Genomic DNA, 14,362 nt, shown 5'->3' with positions numbered 1-14,362 from the left:
TTAACATTTGCCTTCTGAAACTGGATGTTGATTCAAGTGCAGCGAGACTGCTACTGGCAGCACAAATTACAATGCAACATGCACTTTTAAAGTTAAAAGTTGAAAAAAATTGCATACTGTGCAAAGCACAATTTATATCTGCGACAATGATTAATTTGTAGAACCCATAACACTGCTTTAAAAGGATGCGAATTCATACAAATTTGGTGCACTCGCATGTACTGGTATAATTTCTGACTCAATGTTTTATTTGCATGAGCAGAGACCTAATTGTTGGTCTAGTGAGTTAGACCGCTAGGAGGGGGTTAGATGCAATTTTAAATATATATTCTTTTCTTTTCTGACAACCCCACCAGCGATTTCTCATTTTGTTAATACAACCCACAACATAAGTGATTTTCCTAACCAACCTTCCACTGTCAGAATCAAAACAATTTGAAACACAACCACCCACAGAAGCTTTTTTGAAGTGCCCATCCAGGGGGTTGGGTTGAATACGTTTTACTGGAACAGCCCTGAGTTTAATTGTGGAAATTCACTTACCAACACTGGATTCTTTCCTATAGGAACTGAATAAATATCACAGTTGTGTTTCTCCCGTAGCTTGTCAATTGCTGCAGCCACTTCTAAATGAAGCTGAAAATGAATAATTAATAATAAATATCAATATGTGACAAAATTCATTTTGTGAACAATACTGAGCCAGATCTGCTGTTGCATGAAACATCTTCAGGTATAGATCCTTGGCCTGTTCGATCACATGCTAGAAAAAGATATCCGATACAAACAGCAGCCTTTTGGGTTGCTATTCATAGTAATCTTAATGACATAAAAATGACTTGATGTTTTCATCACAAATTGCAATGTAAGGAAGGGTTTGTGGTTAAAGAAACAATGAATTTCTTCAATTTTCTTTTCATTCAAAAGTTAAAGAAATAAAATTATACATTAAAAGTGCAGGTATTTCATTGATTGTTGCTGTACAATGCTATTTTCAATGCCTATCTTTCATTACGTAGATCTATTCTTCATATAAAATATCCAGATATATGTCATCCAAAAACTTACCCATCTGATAACTATCACTATGATAAACACCATGAGAACTATCATTATGATTACCACCATGAGAACTATCACTATGATTACCACCATGTGAACTATTACTATGATTGCCTCCATGAGAACTATCATTATGATTACCACCATGAGAACTATCACTATAATTACCACCATGTGAACTATTACTATGATTACCTCCATAAGAACTATCACTATGATTACCACCATGTGAACTATCACTATGATTACCACCATGTGAACTATCACTATGATTACCACATTGAGAACTATCACTATGATTACCACCATGAGAACTATCACTAAGATGATGAATCATGCCATGGATAATCTAGGTCTAAATTATTTGCCACTGAATGTATGCTCTTTACTCTATATGAAGAACTGTAAACACCTTGCTTATGTACTGGAACATGCTGAAAAACACTTAAAATATCAAACAGGCATCTTTATTCAACAGCACACAACATACACAAAGGTAGTGCCAGTCGTAGACCAAAGCATGCTTTATCAGAAGTCAATACAAATGTATTCGTTAATTGAAGCAATACATGTATGTGCTATTTAGTAAAACTGACAAGTGTTACTACCAATTAGGCTCCGGTGGCCTAGTGGTTAGAGAGTCCGCCTCAGAAGCGGGAGGTTGTGGTTTGAACCCTGGCTGAATCATACCAAAGACTTACAAAAATGGTACTAACAGCTGTCTCGCTAGGCACTCAGCATTAAGAGGTTAGTGTTAGGACTGGTCGGCCGGGTGTCAGGATAATGTGACTAGGTGGGACATCATGACACATGTCTGCAGCATGATGCCTCAGTGCTAGACATCACTATAAAGTGCCACACTGCAGACATCGTAGCAGTATGACTGAAAAATTGTTAAAGCTACGTTAAAAATCCTAATCACACACACACACACACCAATTAAGAAGAGTACCTGGGAAAATTTAGAAAACGGTCTCCTGTTAAAGAATATCCTTGCATGCTTATTTAGGAATTAATGCAAATTTCAAAGGTTAAAGGTAATACATCCTTCTCAATAATTATACTAAGACATGTACAATCTGGTGAGTAAAATTCTCTGCTATGTTTGACTAAGATTAAAATAGGAATATGAAACTCGTAGTCAGTGGATTGCACTTCCAGTAGCTAAATAATTTCTGATTTTTTTTTATTTTCATCTACTTTTAGTTGGCTTGTGTTTTTTTACAACAATATTGTTATTATCTTTTATTTTACATCTGAAACTTTCTTTTCGTTGCTCAGAGGCAGGGCAAATCCATAATCATGCCCTAATTTGATTACATCTCCTCAAGCTCCTGATTCATCACTCAGGTGGTTACTCAACTGCAAGTAATTTTCAGTCACACTTTTCAAAAGGGCATATATATTTTCAAAGACTGTTTTTACCTCCAATTCTGCAGGTTCAGATCCACAGTAATCATCAGTACGAAGCCTGGAAACAAGAAAGTCACTGAGGATGAAAATCCGGGGCCGCAATTCTAGTCCAGCAAACTTTGGCCTAGTTTCTGAAAGTATTAAAATCTAATGTTAGAAACAGTCTCTAACAAATCAGAATTTCTGAATTCTCATTTTTAAAAGCTTACTACATAATTTAATTTTTACCCCTGCCTACTGTTATGTCCTCCAAACCATAGTTATTTGACTTTAGCTCAGTCCTTCTGCTTTAAAAAATCTGAACCAAACAGTCTTCAAGGTCTTGACACTGGCTTTTCTAAAGCAAGAATGTAAATTACTTTTACAAATCAAAACTAACAGAGCTTCCATGACCATCAACTCATGATTTAAAAATAACTTTAATACCCATCATGGGAGTTGATAGAAGTTAAACTTGTTATGATAATTTTTGGAGAGTAGAACTTGTTCTGATTACTTCTTAGGAGTTTAACTTGTTCTGATAATTTCATACTGATGAAAATTCATGATTCACACTTGCTTCTGAAATGTATATGATAACATAATAAACTACATGGGGAAAACTGTTTGGTTTATGTTATTGTTATATCTACCAACACCTTAAAACCCTTCAAAGAATTCAAAGAAATTTTGTTCTTCTTTGTTCAAATATGGATTTCATGCAGCAATATGCTGTAAAAATCACTGAAAGGTCTTCAGCTCACAATAACTCTAGACCTTCTGAAATATTCATGTCTGAAAATGGTCGATATGCGCACTAATGTGTTGGAGACAAGTATGTCTGCAATAATCGCAATATTTTTATGACTAGGTCTGATCACACCCATAACCACCAATATACCAATACAAGTTATGGGACTGATTTAACAAAATGAGTAATACCTCTGATAAAGAGAGCTGAAGTGAGATCCAGAGCTCTAGACAGATCAGACATCCCACCTGTAGTTATCTCATCTGCAAATGAAAAAACGATTATCAGGACAATCAGGACTAAAGTAGCAGTGGTGATAGTGATGGAAAAATTACTGATTGGTTAGTGATTGACTATTGACCCATCAGAAATAAACATTCACCAATATAAACTTTTAACATATTGATTCAAATAAAGAAAGAAACAGTGATAAAACATTTTTTATTCAACACATCTTACCAAATTGTCAAATCGAACTCTTGTTTTTATTTTGGCACTAAAGATTTGACATAGTTCAAAAATAAATACACATCTTGCCAAATTATTAAATCAAACTCTTTTTTAATTTGGCACTAAAACTTTTATGGTACATTAAGAGGTTATTAAAATTACCATAAAATTTTGGGAGTTGTGCTTTGATGTGTCGCATCCAAATTTATATTATAAAAAAGTATCTTACAATGGGGTTTCAATTTTATATAAATAAATAAAAATAATAATAACAAAGCATGTTACTATAGGATTTCAACGAAATTTAAATAAATAATAATAACAAAGTGTGTTACAATGGGATTTCAATGTAATATAAAGAAATAAGAATAATAATAACAAAGCATGCTATGATGGGATTTCAACGTACTATAAATAAATAAGAATAATAATAAAAGCATTTGCCACATGGCATTAAATGCTTAAGAGTTTTGTCTGCACACATGTGCTGAACATTAGTTGGATGGTTGAAAATGCTGAAGGCTTTTGTCTCTAATGAACAAGTGTTCAATATTAGTTGAACGGCTGAAAATGCTAAAGACCTTTGTCTCTAGTTAAGAAATACTGAACATTAGTTGAAAATGTGCATGTGCAAAATGTGATGAACATTAATTGAATGGTTGAAAATGTTAAAGACTTTTGTCTCCAGTGCAAATGTGATGAACATTAATTGAATGGTTGAAAATGCTTAAGACTTTTGTCTCCAGTGCAAATGTGATGAACATTAATTGAATGGTTGAAAATGCTGAAGACTTTTGTCTCCCGTGCAAATGTGATGAACATTAATTGAATGGTTGAAAATGCTGAAGACTTTTGTCTCCAGTACAAATGTGATGAACATTAATTGAATGGTTGAAAATGTTGGAGACTTTTGTCTCTAGTGCAAATGTGATGAACATTAATTGAATGGTTGAAAATGTTGAAGACTTTTGTCCCTAGTACAAATGTGATGAACATTAATTGAATGGTTGAAAATGCTGAAGACTTTTGTCTCCAGTGCAAATGTGATGAACATTAATTGAATGGTTGAAAATGCTGAAGACTTTTGTCTCCAGTGCAAATGTGATGAACATTAATTGAATGGTTGAAAATGCTGAAGAGGCTTGTAAATGCAGGCCATAGCATGAATACATTTTTTTTTCAGGTAATAAACACTTTTATCAAAACTACCATATATATTCATGTATAAGCCGAACACCATACTGAACAGGTATAAACACTAAAATGTGCATCACCGCATATAAACAGACATACAACTCCAAGACATCTCAAGATGCACGAGATAAGTTCTAAATGCATATATTTAGGCAAACTTATATTTTAAAAAATTACATGTATACTTATCTCAAGGTTGGCATGAATGCTTATTAAAAAGAAATGGTATAAACTTGTTTGAAAAGTAATTTAGTTAATTTTCTGTTTTCTTATTGTTTCTGCCTAATTTAGATTTGTGTATAATTTGATCGAACAATGACAAGAATTTAGCAATCACAAGTGGCTGTAACACTACCTCTCCCTTTCGACTAGATTATTGTTTGTTTATGTATTATTGCATTGGACAATTTATATCAGTGCACCAGTAATTATGTTTTTATTTTGCTTTGAAATTGTGCTGTAACACTACCTCTCCCTTTCGACTAGATTATTGTTTGTTTATGTATTATTGCATTGGACAATTTATATCAGTGCACCGGTAATTATGTTTTTATTTTGCTTTGAAATTGTAAATACCTAACTAAAATGTAATCCCAGTATGACATCACAATGAACAACAATATGGTTTGATTCAATGCTCACAATTAGCCTAGTGAATGTATTTACATAATGGCGTAACTCTATGTACATTGTAGGTTTGATTATTCGTTGAATTAAGTACATCCCTTGGAGCCAAATCATGGGCACCACTGCGCTAAACTTTAATGACATCTCCAAAATGCAATACTAAAGTTTCAGAAATAATGCTTCAAAAGTTATGCTAATACCGTAAAAGCTGAGTTGTAGTTTGCTTTGATGTAAGCGACCTTACACCATACCTGTCAACATTCACGCCAAGAAGAAATAAAACTCCAGATTTTTGGGGTCGCTCCATGCCTACCTCTTGATTTCATAATATCTTCCGATTTTTGCAGAGAACTCCCAATTATTACATTATGTCTTCGATTTTCATTTCTTCCAAACAAGAAAAGTCCTACATGTTCTGTTGTATCACCAGTGAACTATTGCTGTGCCAAAATAATTACTTTACTATAAAGAATTCGCTTCTTCACTAAATAGAATATTTAAGTTTAAACATTATTCACGTAAATTAATGATTTTTTTTTACCTCAACAATAATACAAAAATAAAAAATAAACCAGAACAAAAAAAATAAACCAAAACAATAAAATCATCAACAATTAATTTCAATCCCAAGAATGATCACTACGAATGCCATAACTACATATGCTATACCGCCATTTCCACAAAAAGAACCATTCCGGTGGCTGAGAGGTTAGAGCATCCACCTTGGATGCAGGAGGTCGTGGGTTCAATCCCCAGCCAAGTCATACCAAAGACTTACAAAAAAGGTACTAACAGCTGCCTCGTTTGGTGCTCAGCATTAAGAGGTTAGTGTTAGGACTGGTCGGCCTGGTGTCAGGATAATGTGACTGGGTGGGACATCATGCTACATGTCTGTGACATGATGCCCCAGTGTAGGCATCACTATAAACTGCCACAATGCAGACATTGTAGTGATATGACTGAAAAATTGTTTAAGCTATGTTAAAAATCCAAATCACACACCCACGAAAGAAACTTACACAAGTGAACACCTGGCATCTTTCTACTGTAATTACCAATGTTAATTACCATCACAAAATTAAAAGAAGGAATGAAAATACAGACCACACAGCAAATGTGTCCTCAAAAAACCAATTCACAGAACACGTTTTATAATAAACAATACTCAATGCTTTATGAGTTGACAATATGGGAATATGGTCGGATATACAAAGAGGGGAAAAAAGTTGCCACATGTATGGTACCATGAGGCTGGCTATTTTGGTACCTTTCGTTCAACAAAATTGGGAATCCTTTGTTTGCTAATCAATTGCTGGTGCTTGTGTAACACACAATAGTGTAGAACATGGTTTCTTTGAATTACGACAGAGGGACAATCATTTTCACAAAATAGTTGCATGGATATGGATTAACTTTTAATTAGTTGTGCTGGCTTTCTTGCTTGTTTATTTAAGACTAATCTTTAGCTATTGTGCAGTTTGACCACAGCTGACCAGAATATGAAAATAGGGCATGTCCTGGGGGAAAATAGGACACATCACAGGGAGAAACAGCAAGTCTTTTTGCAAATTTCATGCATGTTGGACCAGGAAGATCAATCAATATTTAGTGAAAACAAGGCTTTAAAAATGCCCAGAAAAACCTCCCAATTTTAGGGTCTCAATCTCTATTTTTTTTATTCAGCCTCCCTACATGGCTTCTGAAAAGTTCATAGGTATGCCTTACACCACATTTTACAAAACTACAGTAATTGTGCTAATATTATGGAATAAAAGGCAATTACACATCAATGTACTGGTATAGTTACGGCCAAAACTCCCTCATCACAAGCCAGTTTCTGGGTTTTAATGATTAACTGGCCTGTACTGCTATCGCAAAACAAAAGACAAATTCGCTGACTAAAACATAAGAAATGCCAAAACATCAAGCTTTCCATTGTGTGGAAAGTTATGATGTTTGTTCAGCTAAAACACAAAACTAAAATTGATTGATGTTGATCTTAGTTGATCTATATGAGACTTTTAGCCTTTATTTTACCACTCTTCGTGAACATGTAATTATGATGGTTATGTACCGTGTATAATTAAAAGGGCATAACTTTTTTAAAATATTACCTCAATTTGTAGGATCACTTATATCATTGAAAATGAGTAACTCGTGAGCATGTGATTCAACATAAACGAAACAGCTTTTAAGGACTAGCTGAAATGTTATCTGGAAGTATGCAATTTGGTCAAAACAATGAACAAAGCAAAATCTGCATCTATGTTTGGGAATAAGTAAGGATTTAAGTGACACTATGCACGGTCTGCATTGTGTAAGTACTGTACATTATAGTTCAGCATAGTCTCCCTGGTAAACTCAACTGGCCCACAAATTATGAAGTCTGTATTTACCTTTATTTAACATCGTGTTGGAGAAATTAGAAAATATGCACATGCAAAATAATAACAAAATCAATCATAGTATTTTATAACAGTTTAATAATTGTTGGGTCACCGAAAGTTACTTTTTTCTACATGCCTATGTCTAAGGGTATGGAAAAAATTATTGTTTCATGTCCCAAGATTTACAGTCATTATGGCAGTCAACAAAAAGACCTAAAAGCTGCCAAGTTTAGACACTGGCCCGCAGATAAGCCAACCCCCCTTCTTCTAGGGCTTTATTTTTTCCTAAATTATTCAGCTTATATGCTAGTATATATGGTAATTTGAAAATACTTATACTTCTATGTACATTTCTTGTGCGTATTTTTCCTTTGCAACCACATATACCATCATACACTCTTATGATTTTATATCTTTTGCTGCTGTAGCTGGCCTGGTGGATGACAAATCCATGACCCTTGGATTATAAATCCAATGCTTGAGCAACTGATTTATCATGGACCTCTGTCATTTGTACAGGATCATAATTAGAGCTCTGTCATCCCTCCCACTAGTACGTGATAATTACTTTTGGAACAGAGATTTATCAAGCATCTCACTGGTACAGGAAAATAAGTAAAATTGGGATCTGTAACGCTTCTCACTGGTACAGGATAATTACTTTTGGAACAGATTTGTCATGCCTCTCACTGGTACAGAGTAATAACGTTTGGCAGAGATCTGTCATGTATCTCACTTGTACAGGATAATAAAGTTGGAACAGATCCATTGGTCATCTCATTTATAATAAGTTTGGACAAAAAAGTGATGCTAAATGCCATGAATTCATTTATTTTCTTGGTTATAGATTTTTTTATAGTTAAATATGCCATGAATTCATTTATTTTCTTGGTTATATATTTTTTCATAGTTAAATATAAACAGCATTTTTGTCAATACTTAAATTTGTTGATTTGAGAATGTCTCATTGTTTCTGCAAAAGAAATCGGTAACCCATGAAAAATAGTGAATTTATACTAGATAAACTTAAATGTGTTTCAATGATAAGTTAAAATGGCAATGGAAGACTTATTACTCAAAATAGCTGGACATATAACATATAAAAAAAAACAATGTTAAAGATGAGAGACAAGGCTGTACATAGAAAGAAACAATTAAACTTGCAAACTTTTATACATGAACATTTGTTTTGTTTTCATGTTAAAAAAATTACCAGCATACAGGTAATTGGTACCCAGGAAGTAGATGATTTATGTATTCACATTAAAATACTCAATACTGATGGACTAGCAATACTCCTTGCAATGTTTGACTACAGCCATAAAAACAACTGCTTAATTCAGTCTGAAATGCCTGATAATTCTTTCATTTTCTGAATAAGTTTGTTACATCTAATCTTATATTTTGTAATTACAACTGGCAAGAAAAAGAAAAATGTACAAGTTTTTGTCTTTCTTTCCACATAACCACTTTACATATCATGACCAATGCTTATATGAGTACAGTATTACATTCATACTGTCTTGCCACACACCCTCTGTAAATATAATTGTGATGACCAATGCTTATGAGTACAGTATTACATTCATACTGTCTTGCCACACACCCTCTGTACATATAATTGTGATGACCAATGCTTATGAGTACAGTATTACATTCATACTGTCTTGCCACACACCCTCTGTACATATACTTGTGATGACCAATGCTTATGAGTACAGTATTACATTCATACTGTCTTGCCACACACCCTCTGTACATATACTTGTGATGACCAATGCTTATGAGTACAGTATTACATTCATACTGTTTTGCCACACACCCTCTGTACATATACTTGTGATGACCAATGCTTATGAGTACAGTATTACATTCATACTGTTTTGCCACACACCCTTTGTACATATAATTATAACTCTCTTGCCACACACCCTCTGTACATATAATTGTGATGACCAATGCTTATGAGTACAGTATTACATTTATACTGTCTTGCCACACACCCTCTGTACATATAATCATAACTGTCTTTCCACACACCCTCAGTATAAACTATTTTCTTCCTTCAGTCAGTGGTCTTGATCTTTAACCTCTGAACTCCAAAATCGAGAACCCTCTTCCTCACCCCAAGTGCATGTTATCTGCAAAGTGTCCATATGTGATGCAGAACTAGTTTCTTGTGTTGAAACAATTCCCCTCCTTCAATAACTAAGACCTTTGACCTTTTGACCCCAAAATCAACAAGCTTTCTCCTCACCCCAAGTGCAAGTCATCAACAAAGTCTGATCCATGTCTGTGATGTAAAACTAATGTTATTATGCAGAAACTATGTATCTTCTTTTAGATCATTAATGTTCTTTTATCCTGAAATTGGTAGGCTTCAGCCTCACGTGCAAGTCATCCACAAATTTTGGTGATGGTACATGGTGGACAACTTGAGTTATTGCATGATAAAAAATTAAATAGGAAAGCAAATTTTTCTAGTAAATTATGTTTCTCGGAGAATACTTACCCAATCACATTAACATTAGAGATATATACACCTGCTAACTCCTGAATCCAGCCCTACTAAAGACAAAAATGTGTCTGTCTATATCATACAAAGGGCAATTACTCTTGCCCATTACCTCCCCTGACCACCACTAGATGTCACCAGTTTTTAAGCCGAGAAAACTACCAATGAGGATGCTTGCATAATGGAATGGATAGGAGGGTCTTTAAGTGATCAGGTAAGTTAATTTGCTGTCTCCTTTCAATACATTCCCCAATCACATTAACATTAGAAAAATAGGAAACAGGAGGAGGGAATGCTGAGCATGCTAAATATATCTTGGGTATACTTCAAGGGAAAATATATTGGATTCTCAATGCCAGACAAAGAAATTTTCATGATGCTGGGTGAAATGGAACATGAAAGTAGGCATATATGAAATCAAACTCATGATATACTCGTCCTTTTGGCCATCTCTGTCTTGATCCTCAACAGAAGAATGAATCCTTTCAGGTGACTCAAGTCTATCATCAGCCTCAACGTCCAGATGGCCTTTTTGGTAAGGAACAACACTAAACAGAACTCCTGAGACTTTAGATTTTGAGCAATCTGCATCACCCATTTGTCAATCATTGACTACATCTCCTGCTGAAGAATATCATACTTTTCCAGGTCTGGCACCTTACATCCATTAAAAAAAGGAAAGGAAGAAAGAGGAGGGGGTTGGATAAATGCAATCTGAAGCCCCTATGTAATGACTGGAATTTCTCATTCATTTTGCGAAAGCAGATTGATACAACATTATCTGAACTGCAGGAGTCTGGCTTCTCCCTGCTGACTGTCTGTGAATCATGAGGATGTTAAGTCAGCAGAGGCAGTTGGTGCTGGCATGGTTAAACAGAAAGATCTATCACTAAAATCTCCATCATAATATATCTGTGTATCTTTATGCCCAGTTGGATGGATGGATCTATCACTTAGATTATGTAATTGTATATAGCTGTAGACATGCTAAGATGGACAGCTCTCCATAATTATTGTAAAATGAAGCTGTAGGCCAGGTGAGAAAGATGGATCTTTCAGCATGATTCCTTGATTGAGCTGGCTGGATGGCTGGCTCAACTGGCTCTTTCTCCATTCCCCTACTCCCTAATCTGCCAGAGTACACATGCCCTTCCTTCTCCAAAGCCCTACTGCCTAATCTGCCAGAGTATACATGTCCTTCCTGCTCAAGTGTCCTACTCCCCAGAGGACCAACGTACACATGGCCTTTGTCCCCATAGTATTACAGAAAACAGAACCATTTTTGAAATCATCTGGCTGCCTACCAACATTTTTAAAATTATCTGGTAGCATGCCAAGTTATCCTCAATGAAGGATTCAGAAAAACAAGCACCCCAAGTACACCTCTCCCTCAATAACTTGCACACAGCGATGCCCAAAACACAAAACACAGCATAACACGGAGTGTGAGTTACCACTGGGGCTCTGAAAAATTAAGGGGATGCCATCCCAGCTGGACATTGACTATAAGAAGATGAGAAGGATTTAATATTCATCCTGTTGGGAATAATTATCAATGAAATGCTTTTCTGATGAAGCTGTTTGCTTTTCTGTATAAATTACTTTTATTTTCAAGAAAACCAACATTTGAAACATTGTTACAAACATTACTCCAGGGTTTTCAACACACAATACATGTGTACCTGTGTAAACAGTGTTTATTATGTCACTGCTTTTGCATATTGTAGCTATATTTGAGTGTTATTCTTGATTCATAACAAAAGATTACCTTTCTTCAAAAACTACAACCTCTGTCTGTGGTGGTTCGAGTCTAAGATTCAGCCAATGTGGGCATGTGAGAAAGCTTGCCAGTAGCTTCTCGTGGGTCGGTGGTTCTTTCCGGGGTTTTCCGGGTTCTTCCTCCACCATTAATACAGGCTGCCATGTATAGCCTTTTGTGCTGAAAAATGGCGTTAAACCCCACAACAACAACAACAACAAAATCAAAAACTACATGCAGTTAATGAGTGAAACAACTGTCAATCTTGGAACTCCATTTTTGTACATTATTTTATCAATAACATACTGAAGCCATGATTTCATTACAAGTAACAGTGAAATTTCTGCTCATCCTAGCGCAAACCTCTAACTACCAATTAGGGAAATTGTAATTTCATAACAAACTTTGGAACTTGATTCTCAATAATGAGATGCATCAGTCAAACAAAGCTTATTGCACTGAGTATCCATTTTGTTTGCTTCTCTTGCTATCATTGATCACATTTGTGAATTAGTAGGTAAGGCATTGCTTATGTTATATTCCATAATTAGGCTGCCCACATAATAATATTTATAACAGTATTCAATTTGTCAATTTAAATGAGTTGACTTGACACACTACCATGACCACTAGCTCTTATGTGGGTAGGATTTGCATGCCTTGTAACTTTTTTTTTCATTTCTCCCTGTTTATTTGATTTGATACAAAAGATGTAATTAATATGATCATACAAAGCCGGTCTACTTTTAACTGACTATAGCAATACAACAAACACTTCCACAAATCAAAGACCAAAACACAGTTGGCACTTAATTAGGTTCTCACAGAAATGCTCACAAACAGAGCTGTGACAGTAAATTAGCACATTTTATGTTGGAATAAAAGAAGGCATATTGCCTTTATGATGATTACGCTTAAACAGAATTAAAAGATAGAACAAAAATAAATTAAATTTTATTTCTTAAAGTGCTACCATCAGTAGGCACTACATGCATTTTCATCAAAATTTCATCAAATATTATTTACAGTGTATTGATAATTTTTATTCATAAAGAAAATGTAACAAAATAAATCACTTATTAAAAGTTGAAATGCCTCAGCACTAACCACCCTTTATGATGATAAAATGAGTGATGTATCAAAGTTTAATTTTTGAGTTTTCATTGTAATTTTTTTTTATGTTCAACAAATATGGGCCAATTCTTTTAATATTTTTGTAGGAATAATATGGGATCCATGCCCTGCATTATAAGCTGGTTTGTGAGTTATCACAGTTGTACTGTTTCAGCAGGAAGCTTGAAAAGAGGTGTACTGTTTCAGCAAGAAGCTTGAAAGGAGGTGTACTGTTTCAGCAAGAAGCTTGAAAAAGAGAAATTGTACTTACCAAGTTTACTTAAAAACAGCATTTTGTCACTTGTAAGATGTTGTGCAACTTTAATTTTGGGGCCAAACGTGACCAATCCCATGTTATCCACAAACGGATGACTGTTGTTACCTGCAGAACAAAATCAGTATGGAAACCAATGATCAAAATTAGAAATATGACATTCATGTCACATATCAAGACTGTGATAACCAAGGAAGAAAAAAAAAAATGCAAAATTACCTGTCTATATAGGTCAATACTGTCCTTTAAAATCAGGTGTACATTGTAAGAATGAAAATCCTAGAAGATATTAATATTTCACACATGCATATGCACATTTAAAACTGTATAGTCAAACCTGTATAAGCGGTAACCTTGATATGATGATTACCCGCTTACAACTGTCGGATTCACTCAGTGGCCTAAGTGGCTAGAATGTCCGCCTCAGATGCGGGAGGTTGTGGATTAGAACAACGGCCGAGTCATAACAAAGACTTATAAAAAATGGTGCAAGTAGATGCCTCACTTGGCACTCAGCATTAAGAGGTTAGTGTTTTAGACTGGTCGGCCTGGTGTCAGGATAATTTGACTGGGTGAGACATGGTGTTACATGTCTTCGGCATGATGCCCCAGTGCTTGACATCAAGTATAAACTGCCACTAACTGACTAAAATTATTAGCTTTGTTAAAAATCCAAAACACATGCACACACACACACACTATTTTCAGTATAAATGTCCTATGTGCAGCAATCAACTACTCAATGTAGTCCATACTTGTAATAATTAAGAATGAATATGATTTATTGATATAACAATCAAGCTGGCATAAATGGATACATTTTTCTTTTCCAGTACTA

General features: G+C 34.8%; 1 protein-coding gene across 3 annotated transcripts in view; it reads right to left on the bottom strand.

Moving 5' to 3' along the window:
* The window catches only part of LOC149801596 (uncharacterized), an 85,101-nt gene that overhangs the window by 48,351 nt on the left and 22,388 nt on the right, over nt 1–14,362 (bottom strand). For all 3 annotated transcript variants that reach the window (XM_089955850.1, XM_089955849.1, XM_089955851.1), the window contains exons 6-9: nt 13,522–13,632; nt 3,397–3,468; nt 2,488–2,606; nt 544–636 (exon numbers count right to left, since the gene is read on the bottom strand). In XM_089955850.1, coding sequence (XP_089811976.1) covers nt 544–636; nt 2,488–2,606; nt 3,397–3,468; nt 13,522–13,632 — 395 coding nt within the window. The remainder of the gene's footprint in view (nt 1–543; nt 637–2,487; nt 2,607–3,396; nt 3,469–13,521; nt 13,633–14,362) is intronic.

Source organism: Sinohyriopsis cumingii, chromosome 4 (genome assembly GCF_028554795.1).
Source record: "Sinohyriopsis cumingii isolate HCF-2022 chromosome 4, ASM2855479v2, whole genome shotgun sequence".
In the NCBI taxonomy this organism is placed as follows: Eukaryota; Metazoa; Mollusca; class Bivalvia; order Unionida; family Unionidae; genus Sinohyriopsis; species Sinohyriopsis cumingii.
Note: the sequence above shows the minus strand (reverse complement) of the source record. Positions and strands in the feature narration are given on the sequence as shown.